Here is a 20,432-nt window from a genome sequence, read left to right as displayed (position 1 = left end):
TACAGCTTCTTTCTGTCAGTCAACAGTGCTGAGCTTCCATCTACACTTTTGTTTTGGGAAGCAAGGGCCCAAGGACTCCTCAACAATGCTTACTAGATAAGACAAGTTTGTTAAGGATCCCAAGATCAGACTCAAAGTGGCATCAAAGGCCAGTCTGGTCTACAGAGTGAGTTCCATGACAGCCAGGGCTACATAGAGAAACTCTATCTCGGAAGAAAAAAATACCAACCAACCAACAAAACAAAAACACTGGACAGAGTAGCGGGTGCGGGGCGCGAGTTGTGCCTGCCAGGCTGTGAGCCACAGCTGGCAATCTGCTGATGCTCCTTGCTTTTTTTCAGTGCAGCCTGAATACTGACAGGAGGAAAAGGCATTGCTGGATCTGAGGTCTTAACTTCAGGAGAAGCAGTACAGCAGAGTGCCTCTTGGCAGACGACATGAGTAGTAGCCAAAATGGGGCACTGGGGCCAATCATGGCCATCTGTTTGGTTAGCGACAGGTGTTTTTAGTCTGTATGTGTACATGTCTGTATCTGTATGAGTGTATGCCACATGTGTGAGGGTGGCTGCAGGGCTGGACAGACAGCATAGGCCTCTACTTTGTCACAAGCCACCAGTCACAGTGGTCCCTCCACCAGGGCAAGTGCATCCTCTCTAGCCAAGGTGAAAATGATTAATCCAGTTTTGTGACTGCACAAAGCCCTAGACGGAGCTGCGCCTACTGGATCAGGACAATAAGTTGCAATCTTTTGCATAGCCAAGTGTCCTTGGAGTGTTTCAGACAGCTGGTGCAGTCTGAAGGGTAGTGCTGCTGTTTGCTGGAGGCAGCTCCATCACCAAGAGAGACTCCAACAGCTTCTAATTACAGTTCAACCGACATCTACAGGGTCCTAACATAAATGTAAAGCACTTCGTAATAGTACCTTCATGGTTAACTTCACTGAACCTGAGGTTGTTCCCAGAGAGGTTTAATAGGAAAGTGAAAACCACCCAGGAAGTGAGTGGAAGCATCCCATGGTCTGGTAAACTGCGTGTCTCAAAATCAAAAACCTAGCCAACTTAACAAGGAAGCTCTATGTCTCAATAACTAATCCATCAAGTCAACAAGAAAGAAACTATCACGCCAGGCGGTGGTGGCACTCGGGAGGCAGAGACCGATGGATCGTTGTGAGCTCGAGGCCAGCCTTGTCTACAAAGCGAGTCCAGGTCAGCCAAGGCTACACAGAGAAAACCTGTCTTGAAAAAATAAAGAAAGAAAAGAAAGACGGACGGACGAAAGAAACTATGAGCCGGCAGTGGTGGCTTACACGCCTTTAACTCCAGCATTGAGGGAGGCAGAGACAGGCGGATCGTGTGAGTTCAAGCCTAGCTTGGTCTCCATAGCGAGTCCTCGACAGCCAAGGCTACATGGAGGAACCCTGTTTCGAAAGCCAACAAACCAACAACGAAATAAACTATCTCAAAAACTAAGAAACAAACCAAAAAACTTCCAGTGCGCAGCATAACAACCTATGACCAGCCCATTCCCACCGTCTCTGCAGCAGCGCCTGTGTCAGCCGGAAGCTTCCGGGCTCTGGTGTGCCGCACATCGGAACTGTCCGGGCAGCAGGACCGCCGCGCCTGCTCACAGTGTTCCGCGAGACGCGGCGCGTTGCATTGTGGGGTGGCGTTGCGCCGTAGGCTTCCGTCCGGGCGGCAGCGACTGGCTTTGGGGGGAACTTGGTGGCCTGCCGTCCGCGTCCGTGCTCTTTCCTGCGCCTCCGTCGTGTCGCCCGCAGGCCGCCGCCAGCATGTCGGGCGTACGAGCCGTGCGCATCAGCATCGAGTCAGCCTGCGAAAAGCAGGTGCAGGAGGTGGGCCTTGATGGCACCGAGACGTACCTGCAGCCGCTGTCTATGTCGCAGAACCTGGCGCGCCTGGCGCAGCGCATCGACTTCAGCCAGGGCTCGGGCTCCGAGGAAGAAGAAGCGGCGGGGCCCGACGGCGACGCGCAGGACTGGCCGGGCACCGGGGCCGAGCAGGACGACGAAGAAGGTAAGGCTTCCCTCATTGCTGTTCCCTGCCCCTAGGGTTAAAGTGCGTTTGGTGGTGAAGAAGTTCAGAAAGAGATTTGAGCGCCCGCCTAAGGAGTAGGGACAGATTTGGCCTGTAGAAATTAGACTGATACTTGTTTTGCCATAGAAGGAGTACTATATTAAATGGCAACAGTTGAAGATAAGATGGTGAAGCCAGGCGCGGTGGCCCACGCTTGTAATCCCAGCACTCAGGAAGGAACTCCGTGAATAGGAAGCCAGCCTAGTCTACAAAGTGAGTCCAGGACAACCAAGGCTACACAGAGAAACCCTGTCTTGAAGAAGGAGGAGGAGGAGGCAGAAAGAGGGGGCGGTTTGGAAGAAAACTCATTTCTCTTTTTCATACTTTTAAACCTCTAAATGGGCTTTCTAATGTCTTCTATTCCGTGTAAACAGTACACACATGTTTCTGGTTTTCCTTTCCTCTTTTTTTCAGGGTTAGTAAAATTCCAACCTTCTCTGTGGCCTTGGGACTCAGTGAGGAACAACTTGCGAAGTGCCCTCACAGAGATGTGTGTTCTCTATGACGTCCTCAGTATTGTCAGGGACAAGAAGTTCATGACCCTGGACCCAGTCTCTCAGGATGCGCTTCCTCCCAAACAGGTACATGTGGCTTTTAACCAAACAGCTTTCTTTAAGTCCCAGGATCAGTGTTCAGTCGTGTGCATTTTGCTCCCTTTTACTTTCTTGAAAACTTAAAGCCAGGAGCTAGAGCAATGACTCCGTGATTGAGAACACATATTGTTGCAGAGGACCCGAGTTCAATTCTTAGCACCCAGGTCAGGCAGCTCACAACTGCCTGCAGCTCCAGTCCAGGAGACCTAACACCCCTCTGGCCTCTTCAAATGCTCTCTCTCTCTCTCTCTCTCTCTCTCTCTCTCTCTCTCTCTCACACACACACACACACACACACACACACACACACACACACACACAAACACACTTAATAAAATAGCAGCAGCAGCATTATCATCATCATCATTATTATTACAAAAAAGAAAAATCAAGTTCAGGCAAAGATGTCAGGCCTGGGCGCTTCACAGATGAGGAGCATCTTTGATTCAGGCTTCTTATGCAGGAAGAGGTGATTGTGGCCTTGCTCCCAGCCGAGTGCTAACCAGGCCTGACTCAGCTTAGCTAGCCTGTGGTCAGGTGAGTTGAGACATTCAGAGTAATACGGTTGTAGAAGACTCCAGCCTTCTTGTGAAACTTACACATGCAAAACCTTTTGCTTTGTTTTTGTACATGTTCGTACAGTCAGAAAACTTGGACTTTATTAGACTTGTCATTCGGAAGTATAGCTAAGTCAATAAAACACAAAATTGGTGGTTGTGGTATACACAGTCTGCGGTCACTTGTCAGCGTTTTGAGTCAACAGTAACTTCAGTGAGAGTAGTTAATGCAGTGTTAGGGTTAGGGTTAGGGTTAGCTGCCTATTGACACCAGCCTTGATGTCAAAAGCTCATCAGTTAGCTGGCAGCGGTGGTGGCACACACCTTTAATTCCTGCACTTGGGAGGCGGAGGCAAGCGGATCTCTGTGAGTTCAAGGCCAGCCTGGCCTACAAAGTGAGTTCCAGGACACTCAGGGCTACAGAAAAACCCTGTCTTAACCCGCCTACCCCTTCCCTCCCAAAAAAATAAAGTATGTCAGTAGGTTGTGATAAGTTTAAAGTGTGGCCACTGGAGGTACCTACTTGGCCACATGTCAATTGTGGCAAGCTGGGGGCTGACGTGTGCCATCCAAGCAGGGATTTGGAGTTTAATATGAAGTGTTGGTGCCACAGGAGACGCACTGAGGAAGAGGGGCTGGTGAATAAGGGCAAGCACCAGGCCTAGGTTTGCCCCGGCTACTACATTGCTGAGTTCTGGCTTCTGGGCCACTATGATGGTTTTGGCTTAAGGTCTTTTTGTAAGTTGGTCAAGTAACAGGTTATGATTGTTTAAAAAAAATTTTTTTCAAAGTCTTGGTATATGTGACTTGTTGTAGTAAATACAAAAATATCTGGTGTTTATCATAAAATTAGCCTATACTTATAATATGGCGGGATTATCCAGCCCACTATCGAAATCAATAAAAGACACAGGCACCTGTTGTATTTTAGAATAAGCCTCATTTTATCTGGCACTGGGCAGATAGTAACCCTTTAAGCTCTCCTTGATGGCTTCCCAGCGCCCATCCCAGGCCATCTGCTCTAGGCATTCCTGTCTGGGCTCCTTCCCAGCCACAAGCCCCCGTGGCTTGCTGACGTTCTCCATCTGGGCTGCTTCCAGCCATCCATGCCGATCCCACCACGTTCTTCTCTCCACGCTAGCCCACTGAGACCTTCCTTCTCCCACTCGTGCAGGATTCCTCTCTCCTTCTCACCCTGCCCTGCCCAGGTGTGTGGGCATTCGTTCAGCCAATCAGGGATAACTTGGAGGCAAGGCTACAAACATCATTTTGGGCTTTGTGAGTGTCTGCACGTTAAAGACAGGGAGCAGCAGCCCTGGGGGAGGGGTGGAGATAGAAAGTAATTAGCTATCAAGTACAAGGTATCAGACCATGCTGCTACAGTTAGTTCCACACACACCCATTTTTCTTGTACATTTACTCATTTTGTTTTTGTCTGTGGAGCCGCGTGTGCGTATAAGGAGGACAGAGGTTACTGTAGGCGTCGCCCTCAGTTATTCTCTGAATTGTTCTATTTTTGAGTCCGGTTCTCTTTCTGAAGGTAAAATTCACTAGTTGGCTAGATTGACTGGCCAGCAAGCCTCTAGAATTGTCCTTCCTCCCTGGGACTAGAATTTCAGGTGCATGTGGCTGCACTGGGTTTTTTTTTTTATGTGGGTGCTGGGAATGGAACTCAGCAGGCCCCGTGCTTTCCCGGTTTTTTGTTATTGGTTTTTGTTTTTGGTTTTTGTTTTTTAATCATGACTTTTCTTCCAAGTAAAATATTTCCTGCTTGAGAAAATAATGTAGTTTTAAAGTTATCTACAATAACTTAGAACTCAAATTTTTGATAGAAACATGCTAGCTTGTTTTTGGCAGAGTCCTCAGACACTGCAGCTGATCTCTAAGAAGAAGTCCCTTGCTGGAGCAGCTCAAATCCTCCTGAAGGGAGCAGAGAGACTGACCAAGTCAGTGACGGAGAACCAGGAAAACAAGCTCCAGCGAGACTTCAACTCTGAGCTCCTGAGGCTGCGGCAGCACTGGAAACTGAGGAAGGTTGGCGATAAGATCCTGGGTGACCTGAGCTACAGAAGCGCAGGTGCAGTTATCTCACCATAGAGGCTGCTTTGTGTGAGCAGACGGGGTACACTACCATCAGTTCTCAGCTCCCTATAGCACAGTGATATTTAATTTCTTTACCCATAAGCCAAACCGTTCTTGACAGAGCCACGTGTCACACACCTTGAGTCCTAACATGCTGAAACGAGAGGGTCAAGAGTTCAAGACGAACCTTGCCTGCATAAGACCCTATCCTAAAACTCCGAAACCAGATCAGTCTTATCATAGTAGGTAAATTTAAGAAAAACTTCAGCTGGGTGGTGGTGGTGGTGGTACACGCCTTTAATCCCAGCACTTGGGAGGCAGAGGCAGGCATATGTCTGTGAGGTCGAGGCCAGCCAGGTCTACAAAGCGAATCCAGACCAGCCAGGACTATAAGAGAAACCCTGTTTTGAAAAACAAACAAACAAAAAAACAAAAACAAAAACATGAAAGAAAGAAAGGTTTAAAGATATGGGATGTTTAAGGTTTGGAGACCAGTGGGAGATGCCAAGCAGTCCTGCTGGGATGGTTGAGAACAGTAAGAGATGTACAGGACACCTTGTACCAAAGTCAGGCTGCTCAAAAACACTGTCAGTGCCCCATCACTGATGTGACTCCCACTCAAGGTGGGTTGGTGCTTTCTGGTTTTAGACATTGTAAATTCTTTCCCCAAAATGATTATGGGCAAATAGTTCATTTTAATTTCTCTTTGGGGTGGTCCCTTGAGGTTATGGACGAGTTAGGTGCATTCTTTAGTTTCAAGAAGGTCCTGAGTGACTTCCCTTGGCAGACAGGCCCTGCACTTAACCATCCACTTATTAGTGTAACAGCTACTTAGACTTGTGAGCTGCGCAGAGATGCTTCACATAAAAGTAGAGGAACTGGATACAAATAGTGCTGTGGGCACTATTGCCTTGTCTGTCTGATACTGAATTCCGATCTAAGGAATGAACTCAGAGGCATGTTCATTTTATCAAAACTCCATGAGAATGCAGTGTGTGGCCAGTGGGGTCAGGTTATTGTAATGCCTTTAAGCCAGGTACAGCTCATGTAGTGTTATGTTGTGATTGTTGACTGGTTTTATTTTGAGACAAGATCTCATTGTATAGCTTTTGTTGACCTGGAGTTCACTGGATAGACCAGGCTGGCGTACAGCTGTAGGTTCACCTGTCTCCACCTCTCTTTGACTTCCTTTTTTTGGTTTGGCTTACCAGTGCCTCCCTCTCAACATGCACATTTCCAGTAAAAAGGATTCATGTTTTAGTGATGTGGGTGTAAAATGTTATACTTGATAATTTGTGTTAAATTAATGTGCTGTGTTAATTATTGTAATCTTTAATACCCAATTAGGCTCTCTCTTTCCCCATCATGGCACCTTTGAAGTGATAAAGAATACAGACATTGACTTGGATAAAAAGATACCAGAAGATTACTGCCCCCTGGATGTCCAGATTCCTAGTGACTTAGAGGGGTCTGCATACATCAAGGTACTGGGTAGAGTCTTTTCAAGCCATTTCTTGCAGTCACCCAGAAGCTGTTTTGCTAACATTTTTCATGTTGTCTAGGTTTCTATTCAGAAACAGGCTCCAGACATTGGTGATCTTGGCACAGTTAACCTTTTTAAGAGACCTTTGCCCAAATCCAAGCCAGGTATGTCATGGAGTCTAACCTTCATTCTGTACTTAAGAAACCTATGGTGTGAAAACAATAGGCAGTGCATCGTTTAAAAGCAAGAGTTGTCAATGTTATGAGCATTGAGGGTTAAGAGAAGGGGTGCTCAGACAGCCATCCCAGAACCATGGCTGTGGGTGTCTCAAAGACCTGCCGTCTGCTTTTGGCTTTTTGATACAATCTTTGACTTTACATTCATGGTTCTGCCTCAGCCTCCTGCATGCTGGAGTTGCAGGCATGAAGCACCATGCTTGCTTCTGGAAGTGTGCTGCTTTTTTTTTTTAAATTATTTTTTTTCAACACAGGTTTCTCTGTGTAGCCTTGGCTGTCCTGGACTTGCTTTGTAGATCAGGCTGGCCTTGAACTCAAAGCTATCCATTTGCCTCTGCCTCCCAAGTACTGGGATTATAGGCATGTGCCACCACCGCCTGGCTTGTACTTATTACAAATAAAACTAGTGAGGAGCTGTATTTTTTTTTTGGTGGATCTAACAGCACTGTAAAAGAAGTAAGATTTTTAAGCTCCTCCAAGGCTCGGGGAATATCATGGAAAGTGGAGACAGAAAGAATCTCAGAGCCTGGGATTGGGGAGGAGTTCTGTGAAGCAGTGTCTTCCGGGCAGGACACAGCCATTATACCCTGCACTCTGTGCCTGTGGTTACCTGCTGCAGGCCTGAACAAGACTGGGCCCCACCATTCCATTATGGATGGTCGAGGGCCACGTGAGACCTTACCCCTTCCTGAGCAACTATGGGTTATTAATGGTTTCTAGGCAAGGTATTTCATTTTCCTCAGTGGGGGTGGGTCCCTGCAGGCATTACAGCCAGCAGTGAAATTATCCAAATGAGATCAAACTAAAACTTGGTTTAAGTGGACTTAGTTGGCTATCACTGACACCAGGCCATTTATTTTAGCCATATTTAAGCACAATTTTGGAGAAAAGGTTCCTAATGACAATTAATTCAATCCCTGAAGCTCTTCTTTCCACCCTGCCACATACACCCCAACCCCGAGACAGGGTTTCTCTGTGTAGCCTTGGCTGTCCTGGACTCCCTTTGTAGACCAGGCTGGCCTTGAACTCACAGCAGTCAGCCTGCCTCTGCCTCCCTGGGTGGTAGGATTAAAGGCGTGTGCCACCACACCTGGCTTCCCTGAAGCTGTTTACAAAGCACATCTAGCATCTTCTATAAAGATGGCTTCTCTTGACTCAGAAACAGTGCTCAAGACTTAGGGCCTGGGGAGAATGACTGAGGCACGCACATGCTTGTGGGTGTCAGGATTAGTCTGGCCCTGAGAGACCATAGAAGTCACTTAGGCTGTTGTAAAGTACAGGTGACATCGCTTATAAGGATGGGTTTAATGGACTTAAAAGCAGTGCTCAAGATTTAGAGGAAAAGGGTTTGGGATAAACAACACACAATATTGTGGAGCACAGGGGTGAAGCCTGGCTCTCCAGGTAGCACAGGATCACCAGGTTGTAAACGACAGCCTTTCCCAGCCTTCAGGAGGAAGACCGGTAAACATCTTCCTTTGAAGAGATAAGCATGCATGTTTAACTTTTCCTGGATTTTTCCAATACTGATCTGTGTGCACAAGGACCTCTTGCCTCTACAGTTAGACACTGATGAGTTGCCTGTCTTCCTATAAATAACCTCATGCTCATGTGAGCAGCCACAATCCACACACACACACACACACACACACACACACACACACACACACACACACACACGAAGGAGGCTTTGGAGAAAGAATATTAGTAGGAAAGGGAAGGGAAAAGAGACCAAAATGACCAAAAGTTTGTTTGTGTCTGTGAAACTGTTGAAGTTTTTTTTCCTGTAAGATTTATTATGTATAGTGTTTTGCCTGCCTGTACACCTGCACGCCTGTAGAGGGCACCAAATTTCATTACAGATGGTTGTCTGCTGCCACGTTGTTCCTGGGAATTGAACTCAGCACCTTTGGAAGAGCATCCGGTGCTCTTAACCTCTGAGCCATCTCTCCAGCCCTCTTGAAGAAATTTTTAAGTGCGATTTTATGTTTGAGAAGAGATTGTACTAGTATTCTCTGAACCTTTGATTATTAAGCGAGGTCATTGTTTGTGCAGCTGTGTACATAATCTGGCTGGACATGAGTTTATACACATGCCTCTGTCTTTCAGGTTCCCCACACTGGCAGACAAAATTAGAAGCAGCACAAAATGTTCTTCTCTGTAAAGAAATTTTTGCACAGCTTTCTCGGGAAGCCGTTCAGATTAAGTCTCAGATCCCTCACATTGTGGTGAAAAACCAGATCATCTCTCAGCCCTTTCCAAGTAAGCACAGCCAAGCTGCTGAGACCTGCAAGCAGAACTTCATGGGTGGGGTGTGCTGGTAGAGTTCCCTCAGGAAGAGGTTGTGCTGCGCCTCATGGCAGCCAATGAAGCCAGGGGGGCTGCCTGCTCTGTGTCCTGAGGGTGGCTTTCATGGTATATGTTAACAATGAATGGTGCTGTGGCTTCAGACACACACAAAAAAAAAAAAAAATAGAGTATTCCTAATTTGTAGAAACGAAATTTTTGTTTACGAACAGTCAGGCTTAGCCCAGAAATCAGTTATCATTAGCTGTCCACTTGTTGGCGTAGGGTTGGATATGAACAGCTCCTCCCTATACTTTTGGGAGCAGGGAAGAGAAAGCCTGGGAAAACCAGGCGCTAACTTCGTGTTGTGTTTTAACTAGAAAAGCTTGTTTTTAAGAGTCTGTGTTTATAAAAACAAGAATTGGGAGTTTTTCCCAGTCTTTTTCAGTGGCAGCTCAGGATCAGCACCACATTATAGTTTTAGAATATTGCCATTTGCCTAAGCCTATGAGAATTTAGCACGGTAAGTAAGGGAGGTCATTGTAGCAGAGGAGCTCTCATGAGGCCTGAAGCTCCAGCTCAGGGTCTCGAGAGTACTCTGATTGTGCCATGTGAAGATCATCTCCGTGTCCAGTTCTTAGCTTATCTGCATCTGTCCTGCCTCTCTGTATACAGGCTTGCAGTTGTCCATTTCCCTCTGCCACTCCTCAGATGATAAGAAGTCCCAGAAATGTGCCACAGAGAAGCCGGGTCCAGAGGATCACCTATATGTCCTGGAACACAACTTGCACCTGCTGATCAGAGAGGTAACAACTGCAGTGAGGCTCTGCAGTGGGAGCACTGCTGCTGCCGAGAGAGGTGACAACTGCAGTGAGGCTCTGCAGTGGGAGCACTGCTGCAGATGAGAGGTCACAGCTATACTGAGACTCTGCAGTGTGAGCACAGCTGAGCATGCACAAACCCCCTCTGTGAGTTTCAGTAACTTGTAGCAGTGGTGTTCCCTGCATGCTATGAGAGAGCCTGCTGAGTGCCAGGGATTCAGAGATAGTCAGCACACGATCCTTGCTCCCAGGGTGTCTTGTAGCGCTAGGGATGTTCAGCAGGTTCTGGAGTTACGATGGGAAGCACATGCCACTGTACAGAGAAGGGTGGCTCTGGCTGCGAGGCCTGTCCTGTTTTGAGACTTCACAGAAGTAATATTCCAGCTTCCCATCACCCCAGCTCCCAAGATGAAGTTCAGTTGATTGTAATGGTATGAAAGCCAGTGTTTTTTAAAGGATCTTCAGACTGAGGACTTCTCTTAGGGCTGAATACTTGTTTAGCATGGGTGAGGCTCTCAGGTCAATCATAGTATTTTACATGTTTCTTGGGGTTCTGCCAGACAGTCTCGGGCAGTTGATTAACTGATCATGAGGTGAGACTAAATGCAGAATGCTTTGTAATTTAAAACTTTGAAAATAAAAATTACAGTTCAAGAGAGCCCTGCTCTTTACAGGCTTGACTAATGCCTGTGACCACTCGGTACATTTCCCTCTGTATCGACTGAGTGCTGCTGATGGTGATTGTTTGGGGACAGAATCTCACTGTGTAGCCCTGGCTGCCCTTGAACAACTATGCAGACCAGGCTGCTGTCTGCCTCCTGAGTGCTGAAAGTAAAAGCATTGCTGCTGCATCTGGCAAGAGTATTTTTATTTAATACTTTGATTATTTTCAAAAATGTGAGCCAAGCTTTGATAGAACATTTTTTGTTGTGTATATTACATAAGTGTTGGTTATTAAAAGTGGCTTTGTATTTTGTCAGTTTCATAAGCAGACCTTGAGTTCCATTGTGATGCCTCACCCGGCGAGTGCTCCCTTTGGCCACAAGAGAATGAGACTTTCAGGTCCTCAAGCTTTTGATAAAAATGAAATTAATTCAATACAGTCAACAGAAGGACTCCTAGAAAAAATAATTAAACAAGCAAAGCATATTTTTCTACGGAGCAGGTAAGCATGAAGGAAGCTACTGTTTTTCTGTGAAATTGAGGCCTTTTCCTGCCCTCTTTGTGTTTTGGGAACATGTAAGCAGAAGGTGGCTGAGAGCAAGAGGATGGTAACAAACCGGGTCCTCTCCTGTAGCAGGGGGAACTGGAGGGGGAGGTGGTACAATCCTGTTGTTTAGCTGATTGCTCTGTTTGTAGCAATCCCTTGAACCAGTACAGACCTTTGGTTGATAGCCAAAACAACTTTTCTCCTGACTTTGTGTTTTATTTGGTAACCCGTTTTTGAGGCCCTTATTCCCAGATACTGACTTTTTACTTGGGGCAAATAGCATTACAGCCATTTTTTACTGATAAGCTGGTTGAGCCTTAGACAATTTAGTCAGTTTGCTCAAGAATACACAGCTAAAGGTAACAGCTAAGGCTTCAGGCCAAGACTGTGTTAGCCCACAAGTGCCTGTCATTTTTGTTTTGAGAAAGGTTATTTGTAGCCCTGGCCTTGAACTGAAGATGCACATGCCTCTGGCTGCCTTTGATATTAAAATTATGTGCCGCCCCGCCCAGCTCATTGTCCATTTTCATGTACAGTGTTTGAAGAGTAGTGTTACCAGAAATCTAGAGGGGGCCCAGTAGAGCCATCTAGTTGTACCTGAAAATTGGAGTCTCCTCTTAAGATTAAAACAGACGATTTGTTAGAGTTTAAAAGGGAAACCTTAGGGCAGGCAAGCTGTAAGTCTCCCAGCTGCCTGGAAGATGTAAGGAGAGGGGAGAAGGAGGAACAAAGCTGTGCAGCTTGAGTTGAGGCAGCGAGAGGCCAGAGCTTTAGCAAACGAGCAAGGAAGCCCAGGGTGGTTGTTAGGGATCTCTTACTAGCACCTATGAAAGAGAGACAGAAGAAAAAGAAATAGTTACATCTTACTGAGTCAGGCCTGGGAAAAGATGGGTAGGCCTAGCTCAGATTTTGTAGTGGCTCCTGGGGACTGTACCAGGGCGAAGAAATTCTGTCTTAGGGTAAACCTGGCTTCTCAGGGGTGATGGACTAGCCAGTCCCTGCCCTGCCCCACTAGATGAACCCTCCAGGGAAAAGACAAGGGCCTGTCTCCTCCTAGAAGCAGATTCCATTCTTTACAATGGCTTATTAGAACACTTGCTTATGGTCCCAGCAGGCCTAGGAACTTGGATCCTTCAGCTTTTAGGAAATGAAGTTAGGAAGATGTTTTAGAGTGCTGTGAAGGGGGGCATCAGGCTGAGAGATGGCTTTAAGTTTTGGCATACTCACTTGCAAGTCCCTTGGTACCTGTGGCCTCTAGTTTTTCTTGCTTCACTGTGAGTATCTATAAGAGCCTAGTCTTGAGATAAATTAAGTAACTCACGCAGAAGTATCGTGGAAACACTTAATTATTGTGTCAGTGGCGTACTGCTTTCCTTTGGTGACTTCAGTGCTGAACGCTGTTCATGTGAGTGTACTGTCAGTCTTAAATAGACCATAAAGTTAAATAGTCTTAGAAATATGTGACACAGAAAGAAGTATCTTTAGAACCATTGCTACCTGCACTCTGGGAGGCAGAGGCAGGCAGATTGCGGTTAGTTCAAGGTCAGCCAGTTTATACAGAGAAGCCCTGTTTTGAAAAAACAAAACAACAAAAAAAAAAACCATTAGTGATCTTAAACAGTAAGTGTATCTCAGAAATAGAAAAGCTTTAAAATGTATCCCCTGCCCCCATACCCGTTCATAGAAATAATGGACTCGTGTGCAAAATGTGTAGTGAGGAGCACACTGTGTGTATACACTGCCATACCTGGGGGTCACTAATGGGCTGGTGAAGTTTTACACCTGTCAATGTGTCAGCGAATCTTTTTTTTTTCCCCTGAAACAGGTTCATTCTGTGTAGCCCTGGTTCTCATGGAACTTGCTGTGTAGAGCAAGCTGGGACTGCAGAGGGATAGACTGTTTCAAAACAAAATAAAAACTAACTAAATAAATCAACCCAATTAAAAAAACAAAGCTAATGCCCACCAAGGACACAGGCGTGTTAGGGAGAAGAGATGACAAAGTTCTTGACCACGGCACAGTTTTAGATGTCGGTGTTGCTGATTTTCTCAATTGGTGAAGTTTGGATTGTGCTCAAGGTTCTAATGTGCCTTAATTATGATTTTAATCCCTTACAATAACAGGTCTGGGTGTGCCCTGTCATTTGTTACCAAAGATCAGACACTAACAGCTGGGAATGGTACACGTCAGAAAGCTTACTACCTAGTCTTACCTGTGGCTGTAAGCTTTCATGAGCAGGACAAGATGAATGCAGTTATAAGGGAGCCAGCTGTCAAGATAATGACAGGGGTGTGTGCGTGCGTGCGTGCGTGCGTGCGTGCGTTGTGCTGCAAAGCTTAGACCAGCACACCAGTGGGTATGCAAGGGCTCCCAGAACCAACTCACCTCTAGAACCTTCACCTTTCCAGTAGTGATATGATCAAAAAGGAGGCAACATTAGACATTTTTTGTAAAATTGATGCATAATTTAAATCCTTTCATTTTATATGTTGTTGGGGGTTTTTTGTTTGTTTTCAGTTTTTTGGTTCTTGGAGACAAGGTTTCTGTGTAGCCTTGGCTATCCTGGACTCACTTTCTAAACCAGGCTGGCCTTGAACTCACAGAGATCCTCCTGCCTCTGCTTCCCTGAGTACTGCGATTACAGGGCTAGGCTCAGCTTATATGATAATTTTTAATGTTTTAATTTTTCTTTTAAAGAACTGCTGCAACCATTGATAGCTTGGCGAGTCGCATTGAAGACCCCCAGATCCAGGCCCACTGGTCAAACATCAGCGATGTTTATGAGTCTAGTGTAAAAGTTTTAATCACATCTCAAGGTTATGAACAAATATGCAAGTAAGTGTTACCAGTAAGTCTCAGAGACAGTGTGCTTAGTGTTGCTTGTATCCATTTCCAAGGGACTTTATAAAGCCTCAGGCTTTTTGTTCACTAGGATGCCATGGAGTTCCTGTAACGACACCTTTACAGGTCATAGAGTCACCTGTAAAGTGTTTGCAAAAACAAGTGATTTGGGACTGGAAAGATGGCCAAGTAGTTTAAAGTGTCGCAGAGGACCATTCCGAGCACCTACATCAGGTGGCTATAGGGAATCTTCGACTCTCTTCTGACTTCCAAGAGCACCTGCTCGTATATGGCACCCACACATCTAAACACCACAGGAAATCTCATGTTTACCTCACTTGCTAAGATGCTCACCAAGCCTGCCTCGGCTCTTGCTTAGAAGCTGTGCTAGTCTATTGTGTCAGGAGTGAGATGGCCATCCAAGCCTGCCCTTATTCTGCTCTGCCCAGGGCAGTGTGACTTTATAGTCTCCCGTGACTTCATGTTGTCCTTGGTTCTGATTCATTAGTTGATGCTTGTGCCTCTGAACCAGGTTGACCATTGTATGTCTGTGAAACAGCAGCAGCATCCTTGTCCCAGCATTCTTAGGCAGATGCTTGGGCAAGGCGTATGGCTCAGAAAGCTTGCTTGGCAAGGCCCTTGCATGCAGAGCTCTTGAGTTCCGTTCCCATGTTGCAACAAGAAGAGCTGTGCTCTGGGTATGATCTCCAGCAGCCTACGATAAAAGTGGGTGTGGTAGTCACACCTGTAATCCCAGAGCTTGGGAGGCAGAGGCAGGAAGCTTGTACCGAGGACAAGGCTAGACTGGGTTTTACAAGACAAGAACCTGTCTCTTAAAACTTCAGTAAAGAAAGGTACAAGCCAGGCGTGGTGGCGCACACCTTTAATCCCAGCACTCGGGAAGCAGAGGCAGAGGCAGGTGGGTTGCTGTGAGTTCGAGGCCAGCCTGGTCTACAAAGCGAGTCCAGGACAGCCAAGGCTGCACAGACTCTCTCTCGGAAAACAAAAAACCAAAAAAAAACAGTACAGCCACAGTACTCTGTTGGTCTGAGCAGTTGAGTCCTTCTAGCCGTGGTCTGAGAGCTCCAGCCCTGCCTCTCCAGGCTCTGCAAGTGCTTAGCTTCGTTATTTAAGACAGAGCACACTGGCCACCGTGAGCAAAGCCCTGTGATGTGCAAAGTCCTTGCCTTGTGAAGGATGAATGGAAGATCTGCATGCACTATCTTTTTGTTTTGTTTTTGTTTTTGAGACAAGGTTTTTCTGTGTGGCCTTGGCTGCCCTGGAACTCCCTCTGTAGACCAGACTGGCCTCAAACTCAGAGATCCAGCTCCCGGTCATAATGACTAACAATAAGCATAAGATCAAAGACAGAAAGTAAAAGTATATGATGTGAAGGACCTGAGGGGGGGTGTGCTTTACATTTAGCTTCTTATTTTGGGGTTGCTGCACTATGGCACATGTGTAGAGAGCTATAGAGGGCAATCTGTAGACGTTGCTTCTCGCTTTCCACATGTGGGTACCTGGGATTGAACTCAGGTCCTCAGGCTTGGATGTAAGAGCCCTTACCTACCTCTTTAAGAGCACTTACCTACCTTTAAGTGGCCATTATCTTTCCACTTGGGAATTGGGAGGTGCTGCTGTGTGGGTGTCCTGCTGTGACAACTCCAAGAGAAGACAGTCATCTGACTAGCCTGCTGTGGAGTAGGTGCCCTGTGCAGTCTGGGGAAGTCTGCCTTGGATCTTATTCGGTGGATGCTAAGCGAGCACCCTCCTCCCTGTAACCTAACAGTTGGTTTAGGTTGTCAGACCTGTTGCGTTTTGTCCGTGCTGTTGACATGATGTACAGTTGCGTGTGTCTGCAGGTCCATCCAGCTGCAGTTGAACATTGGTGTTGAGCAGGTGCGTGTTGTACACAGAGATGGGCGGGTGATCACGCTGTCTCATCAGGAGCAGGAGCTGCAGGATTTCCTTCTGTCCCAGGTGTGTTGCTCATTGTGCTTTTAGCTGGAGTTTTGTTTTATCTCTTTGAGATAGGTCTCACTGTACTTCAGCCTGGAATGAGCTGTGCAGCCCAGTGGTCCTCCTGCTTCTGCCCTCTGGTTGCTGGCATCGCAGATGTGCAGCACATGCCTGGCCACACCTCAAGCCTGAGGTCCCTAGTTTGGCTAATTGCTTAAGGAACAAGCTGCGCAGTCGGTAGCAGCAGTGCTTACAGAAGAGGAAACCATTTTTCTCCATCACTTATTTCCAGTACACGCTTTTGGCTCACAGTCTGGTTTTATTGGCACTCGCTTTATTGAAGTGAAGATCAGTTCTGAAGCCAACAGGGCTTCTGTTTGTCACAATTGTCAGATGCAGACCCCGTCCAGGATTGGGGCAGTATTAGCCCAAGGAAACCAGAGAGGGAAAGTTAGATGCAGCACACAGCAGCCATTATCCATAGTAACAGATGCAGTGCTTTATTTAGTCCTTGGCCCTGGAGAGCATTGCTCATATGAAAGGATACGATGGAAAACACTGCGTTCTAGCCCCTGTTCCTCAGACTTCTTTGTGACACTGCAGTGCAAGAAGAGAAGTGGTTTGTCACCTTAGAGTTAGGATTGTCTAATAAAGAGATGAATTGTGGCAGAGAAGGGAGGGGTTTTTAATGCTAATGTAAAATAATGATTATCACACAAATTAAGAAAAAATATGCTAATACTTTCCTCCAGGTGCAGTACTCTCATAGAGGATTTGCCTCTTTGATGCCAGGTAATCAGGTGCATCTGTGAGGGGCGCGGCTAACTTAGCCGCTGCCAGTTACAGCCTAAGTGGGTTTGGTTAGCTGACGTGTGCACAGAGATGTGTTCGAGTGTCGCAGAGAGAATGGCATGTCTAGTGACCAAGGTCTGCACATGGACCGGGCCAGACAAGGCAGGGAGTGGTAGTACTGCTGCCCTGGTCCTGCTGGTGGCAGAGTGTATTCCACCAGTGAGAGAACGAAGAAGAGTGGGTGCTGTTTCCTGAGAGTCAGCTGACCATGTGGGTGTGGGAGACCCAGCAGTCATTGAGGGACAGCCTGAGACCAGGAGCCTTTTGGCCTTGAGGCTGTGATGCCACATGACCAGATGAGCAGCTTTTTCTCATGAGATCCAGCTGACGCAGCCATCCACACAGGAACAAGTACCAGGAGGACAAGAGCTGAGCCACTCTGTTCCTTACCATTCTGCTGGCTGCATGGGTGGCTGCCAGCTTAGATGGCTGTCATTACCTAAAGCCAGAGAACGTGGTAAGCTGACGTGAAGCCTCCCCAGCACAGGGTAGGGTGAGACTGACTGTGTTTGAAGGGCAAACGAAAGACGCTTGTAGCACTACATCTTCTGATGCTGCTCCACATTCATTGATCCAGAGAGCAAACTCCACGGGGCAGCCCAGGCCTGAGTCTGCAGTGGAAAGTGGGGACCCACCCTCCTTGCTAGTAGTCGTGTCACAGAGTTCCTCAACAAACTTGAGTACGTCAGGTCACCAGAGCGTGCCTGTCATTCAGTCGCATCCTCTCATTCACAGATGTCGCAGCACCAGGTGCACGCAGTTCAGCAGCTTGCCAAGGTTATGGGCTGGCAGGTCCTCAGCTTCAGTAATCACGTGGGACTCGGGCCCATAGAGAGCATTGGCAATGCCTCCGCCATCACAGTGGCCTCCCCAAGTGGTGACTATGCTATTTCAGGTAATTTCCACTGCTCCAATGGGAGGTTATTCTTATAATTCTGCTTTAATAACTAAACGTGTGTTGTCTATGATGAGTTAACATGTTTACACTGCTGTTATATGATGTTATTTGTCATTCAAGACAGGATAGTATTCGTGTGTGTGTGTGTGTGTGTGTGTGTGTGTGAGAGAGAGAGAGAGAGAGGGAGAGAGAGAGGAGGGAAGAGTGCATGTGAGAACTTACTAAGTAAGCATTCTGATCTTGCAACTATGAATATTAAGTTCAAAAAGCCAGTTTTACATCTTACCTATGTCAGTTAAAACTTCATTAAAACCAAGACTTCTTCCATTTATTTATTTTATTTTATTTTGGGGGGAGACCAGGTCTTGTGTGCGGTTTAGGCTGGCTTCAAACTCTGTAGCTGAGGCTGGTGTTGAACTTCTTTGTGACCAGAGCAACCTCAGTGCACCTGGGTCACCTGCTGAGGGTTTGGCTTGCAGGCATAGGTCACCACACCTGCCACATCTTGCATAATTTTTATAAGACAAATAATAATTTAGAAATATTTAGATCATCTTAGAGTGTCAGTGTGTACAAAACTTTAGCATTTGGAGGTCTGACAAAATGTTTTAGCAGGAAAAGGCCCTTGCCAGCAGCCCAATGACCCGTTTGACTCCAAGCCCTACATGGTGGTCAGATAGAACAATTGGAAGTTGTCTTCTGACTTTCACATGTGCATACACCCATGCATTCACACATACACACTTATGTGCATAAATTAATAAATAGTGTTTTGGAACTAAAACACTGCCCTTGAACTTACTCTGTAGCCAGAACTGGCCTTGAGCTCCTGGTGCTAAAGACTGCACCTCCCAGGCGCTGGGGTTAGAGGTGAGCCTCCCAGGAGCTGGGGTTAGAGGTGAGCCTCCCAGGAGCTGGGGTTAGAGGTGAGCCTCCCAGGAGCTGGGGTTAGAGGTGTGCCTCCCAGGAGCTGCTCTGGAAACACTTGTTCACGAGATTGTCTCAGCTATTGGGCAGGGTTTTCCATCACCTTCTAAGTTGCAAAGTGACTGTACTGATGTTTGTTTTCCTCAATAGTTCGTAATGGACCTGAGAGTGGCAGCAAGGTTATGGTTCAGTTTCCCCGTAACCAGTGCAAAGACCTTCCGAAAAGTGATGTTTTACAAGACAGCAAGTGGAGTCATCTCCGAGGACCATTCAAGGAGGTTCAGTGGAACAAGATGGAGGGCCGTAACTTTGTTTACAAAATGGAGCTGCTTATGTCTGCCCTGAGCCCTTGTCTGCTGTGATTTTATCCAGAACATTGACTTGCATTTTTGCAGATGAGTCACAAGCATGGGAGAGATTCCTTCCATATAAGTCCTGAGTGCCGGCTCATGTGCACTGCTGCTCTGCCCCTTCACAGGAGCCCTGCTTACAGTTAAGTGTTCGCCTAGCAGCTCGAATTCTCTCACTTTATAAGTGACAAGAGCTTTGGAATGAAAAAATTATGTACAGTTGTAGTATGCAGTATGAGATGTAAAATAGTACATTTTTTATACAGCTAACATGAAAACATTACTAACTTAAGGGCTTGACTTTTTTAAAATAAATAAAAATCCATCTTTGATGGTAACATAAACTTTGTGTTTAAAAATCTCCAAGCATTCTGTGAATTTCTTGTAACCCGTACGAGCCACTCCTGCTATTTACAGTCATCTAAGAACATTGTACAATGCAGAGCTGCTGAGCACACCGAGCACTTTCTCTGAAGACCTCCAAGACCACCCGCCCACAGGAGCAGGCTTCCCCAGCACCCAGGCTCTGGGGTGCAGTGGGGGTGTTTGGGATGGAAAGTGCCATTTTAGCATCTTCTTACCTGTGTCATCATGAGCAGAGCTGGGCAGGTGGAGTCTAGGGCTTGCAGCTCATTAGGCTCTTTTCCCCCTTAGAGGCCCCTTAGACACGCCCCTGCTGGCTGCTCCACTCCCCTAAGAGGCCTCACTTCCCCCCAGGACACACCCCCTGCTGGCTGCTCCTCCCCTAAGACATGCCCTCCCACTGGCTGTTTCCCCCCCCCTTCTTTAGAGTCCTCACTCCCCCCCCCCATTCATGCCCCCTTGCTGGCTGTTCCCCCTATCCCCCTAGAGGCCTCACCCTCCCCAAGACACACCCCCTGCTCTGGATTCTTGTTTCTCATTAGTCTTTGACTCCCTTGGAAGAAAGGTTATCAGATCCTGCTGTTTGGGTTTTTGCTTTGTGGTTTTTTGGTTTTGGTTTGGTTTGGTTTTGGTTCTTTGAGACAGGGTTTCTCTGTGTAGCCTTGGCTGTCCTAGACTCACTTTGTAGACCAGGCTGGCCTTGAACTCACAGCGATCCACCTGCTTCCACCTCCCAAGTGCTGGGATTAAAGGCCTGCATCACTGCGCCCAGCTTGCTTTGTGTTTTGAGACATGATCTTACTTTGTAGCAAAGGTTGACCTTGAACTTGTGACAATTCTGCCTTAGCCTCTGAAGTGGCATCATTCTAGACATGCCAAGT

At 46.8% G+C, this 20,432-nt stretch overlaps 1 protein-coding gene across 1 annotated transcript; it reads left to right on the top strand.

Moving 5' to 3' along the window:
• Positions 1 to 1,647: 1,647 nt before the first annotated feature.
• Positions 1,648 to 19,519, top strand: Med17 (mediator complex subunit 17). Its single transcript, XM_051155929.1, has 12 exons — positions 1,648 to 2,033; positions 2,508 to 2,674; positions 5,101 to 5,320; positions 6,673 to 6,809; positions 6,888 to 6,972; positions 9,154 to 9,306; positions 10,006 to 10,136; positions 11,132 to 11,316; positions 14,059 to 14,196; positions 16,065 to 16,182; positions 17,749 to 17,908; positions 18,989 to 19,519. The coding sequence occupies exons 1-12, from the start codon at positions 1,790 to 1,792 to the stop codon at positions 19,198 to 19,200; spliced, it is 1,950 nt and encodes a 649-aa protein (XP_051011886.1). The 5' UTR covers positions 1,648 to 1,789; the 3' UTR covers positions 19,201 to 19,519.
• The last annotated feature ends 913 nt before the right edge of the window (positions 19,520 to 20,432 follow it).

This window comes from Acomys russatus, chromosome 14, assembly GCF_903995435.1.
Source record: "Acomys russatus chromosome 14, mAcoRus1.1, whole genome shotgun sequence".
Lineage (NCBI taxonomy): Eukaryota > Metazoa > Chordata > Mammalia > Rodentia > Muridae > Acomys > Acomys russatus.
The sequence above is the reverse complement of the archived record's forward strand: the minus strand, read 5'-3'. Positions and strand labels throughout refer to the sequence as shown.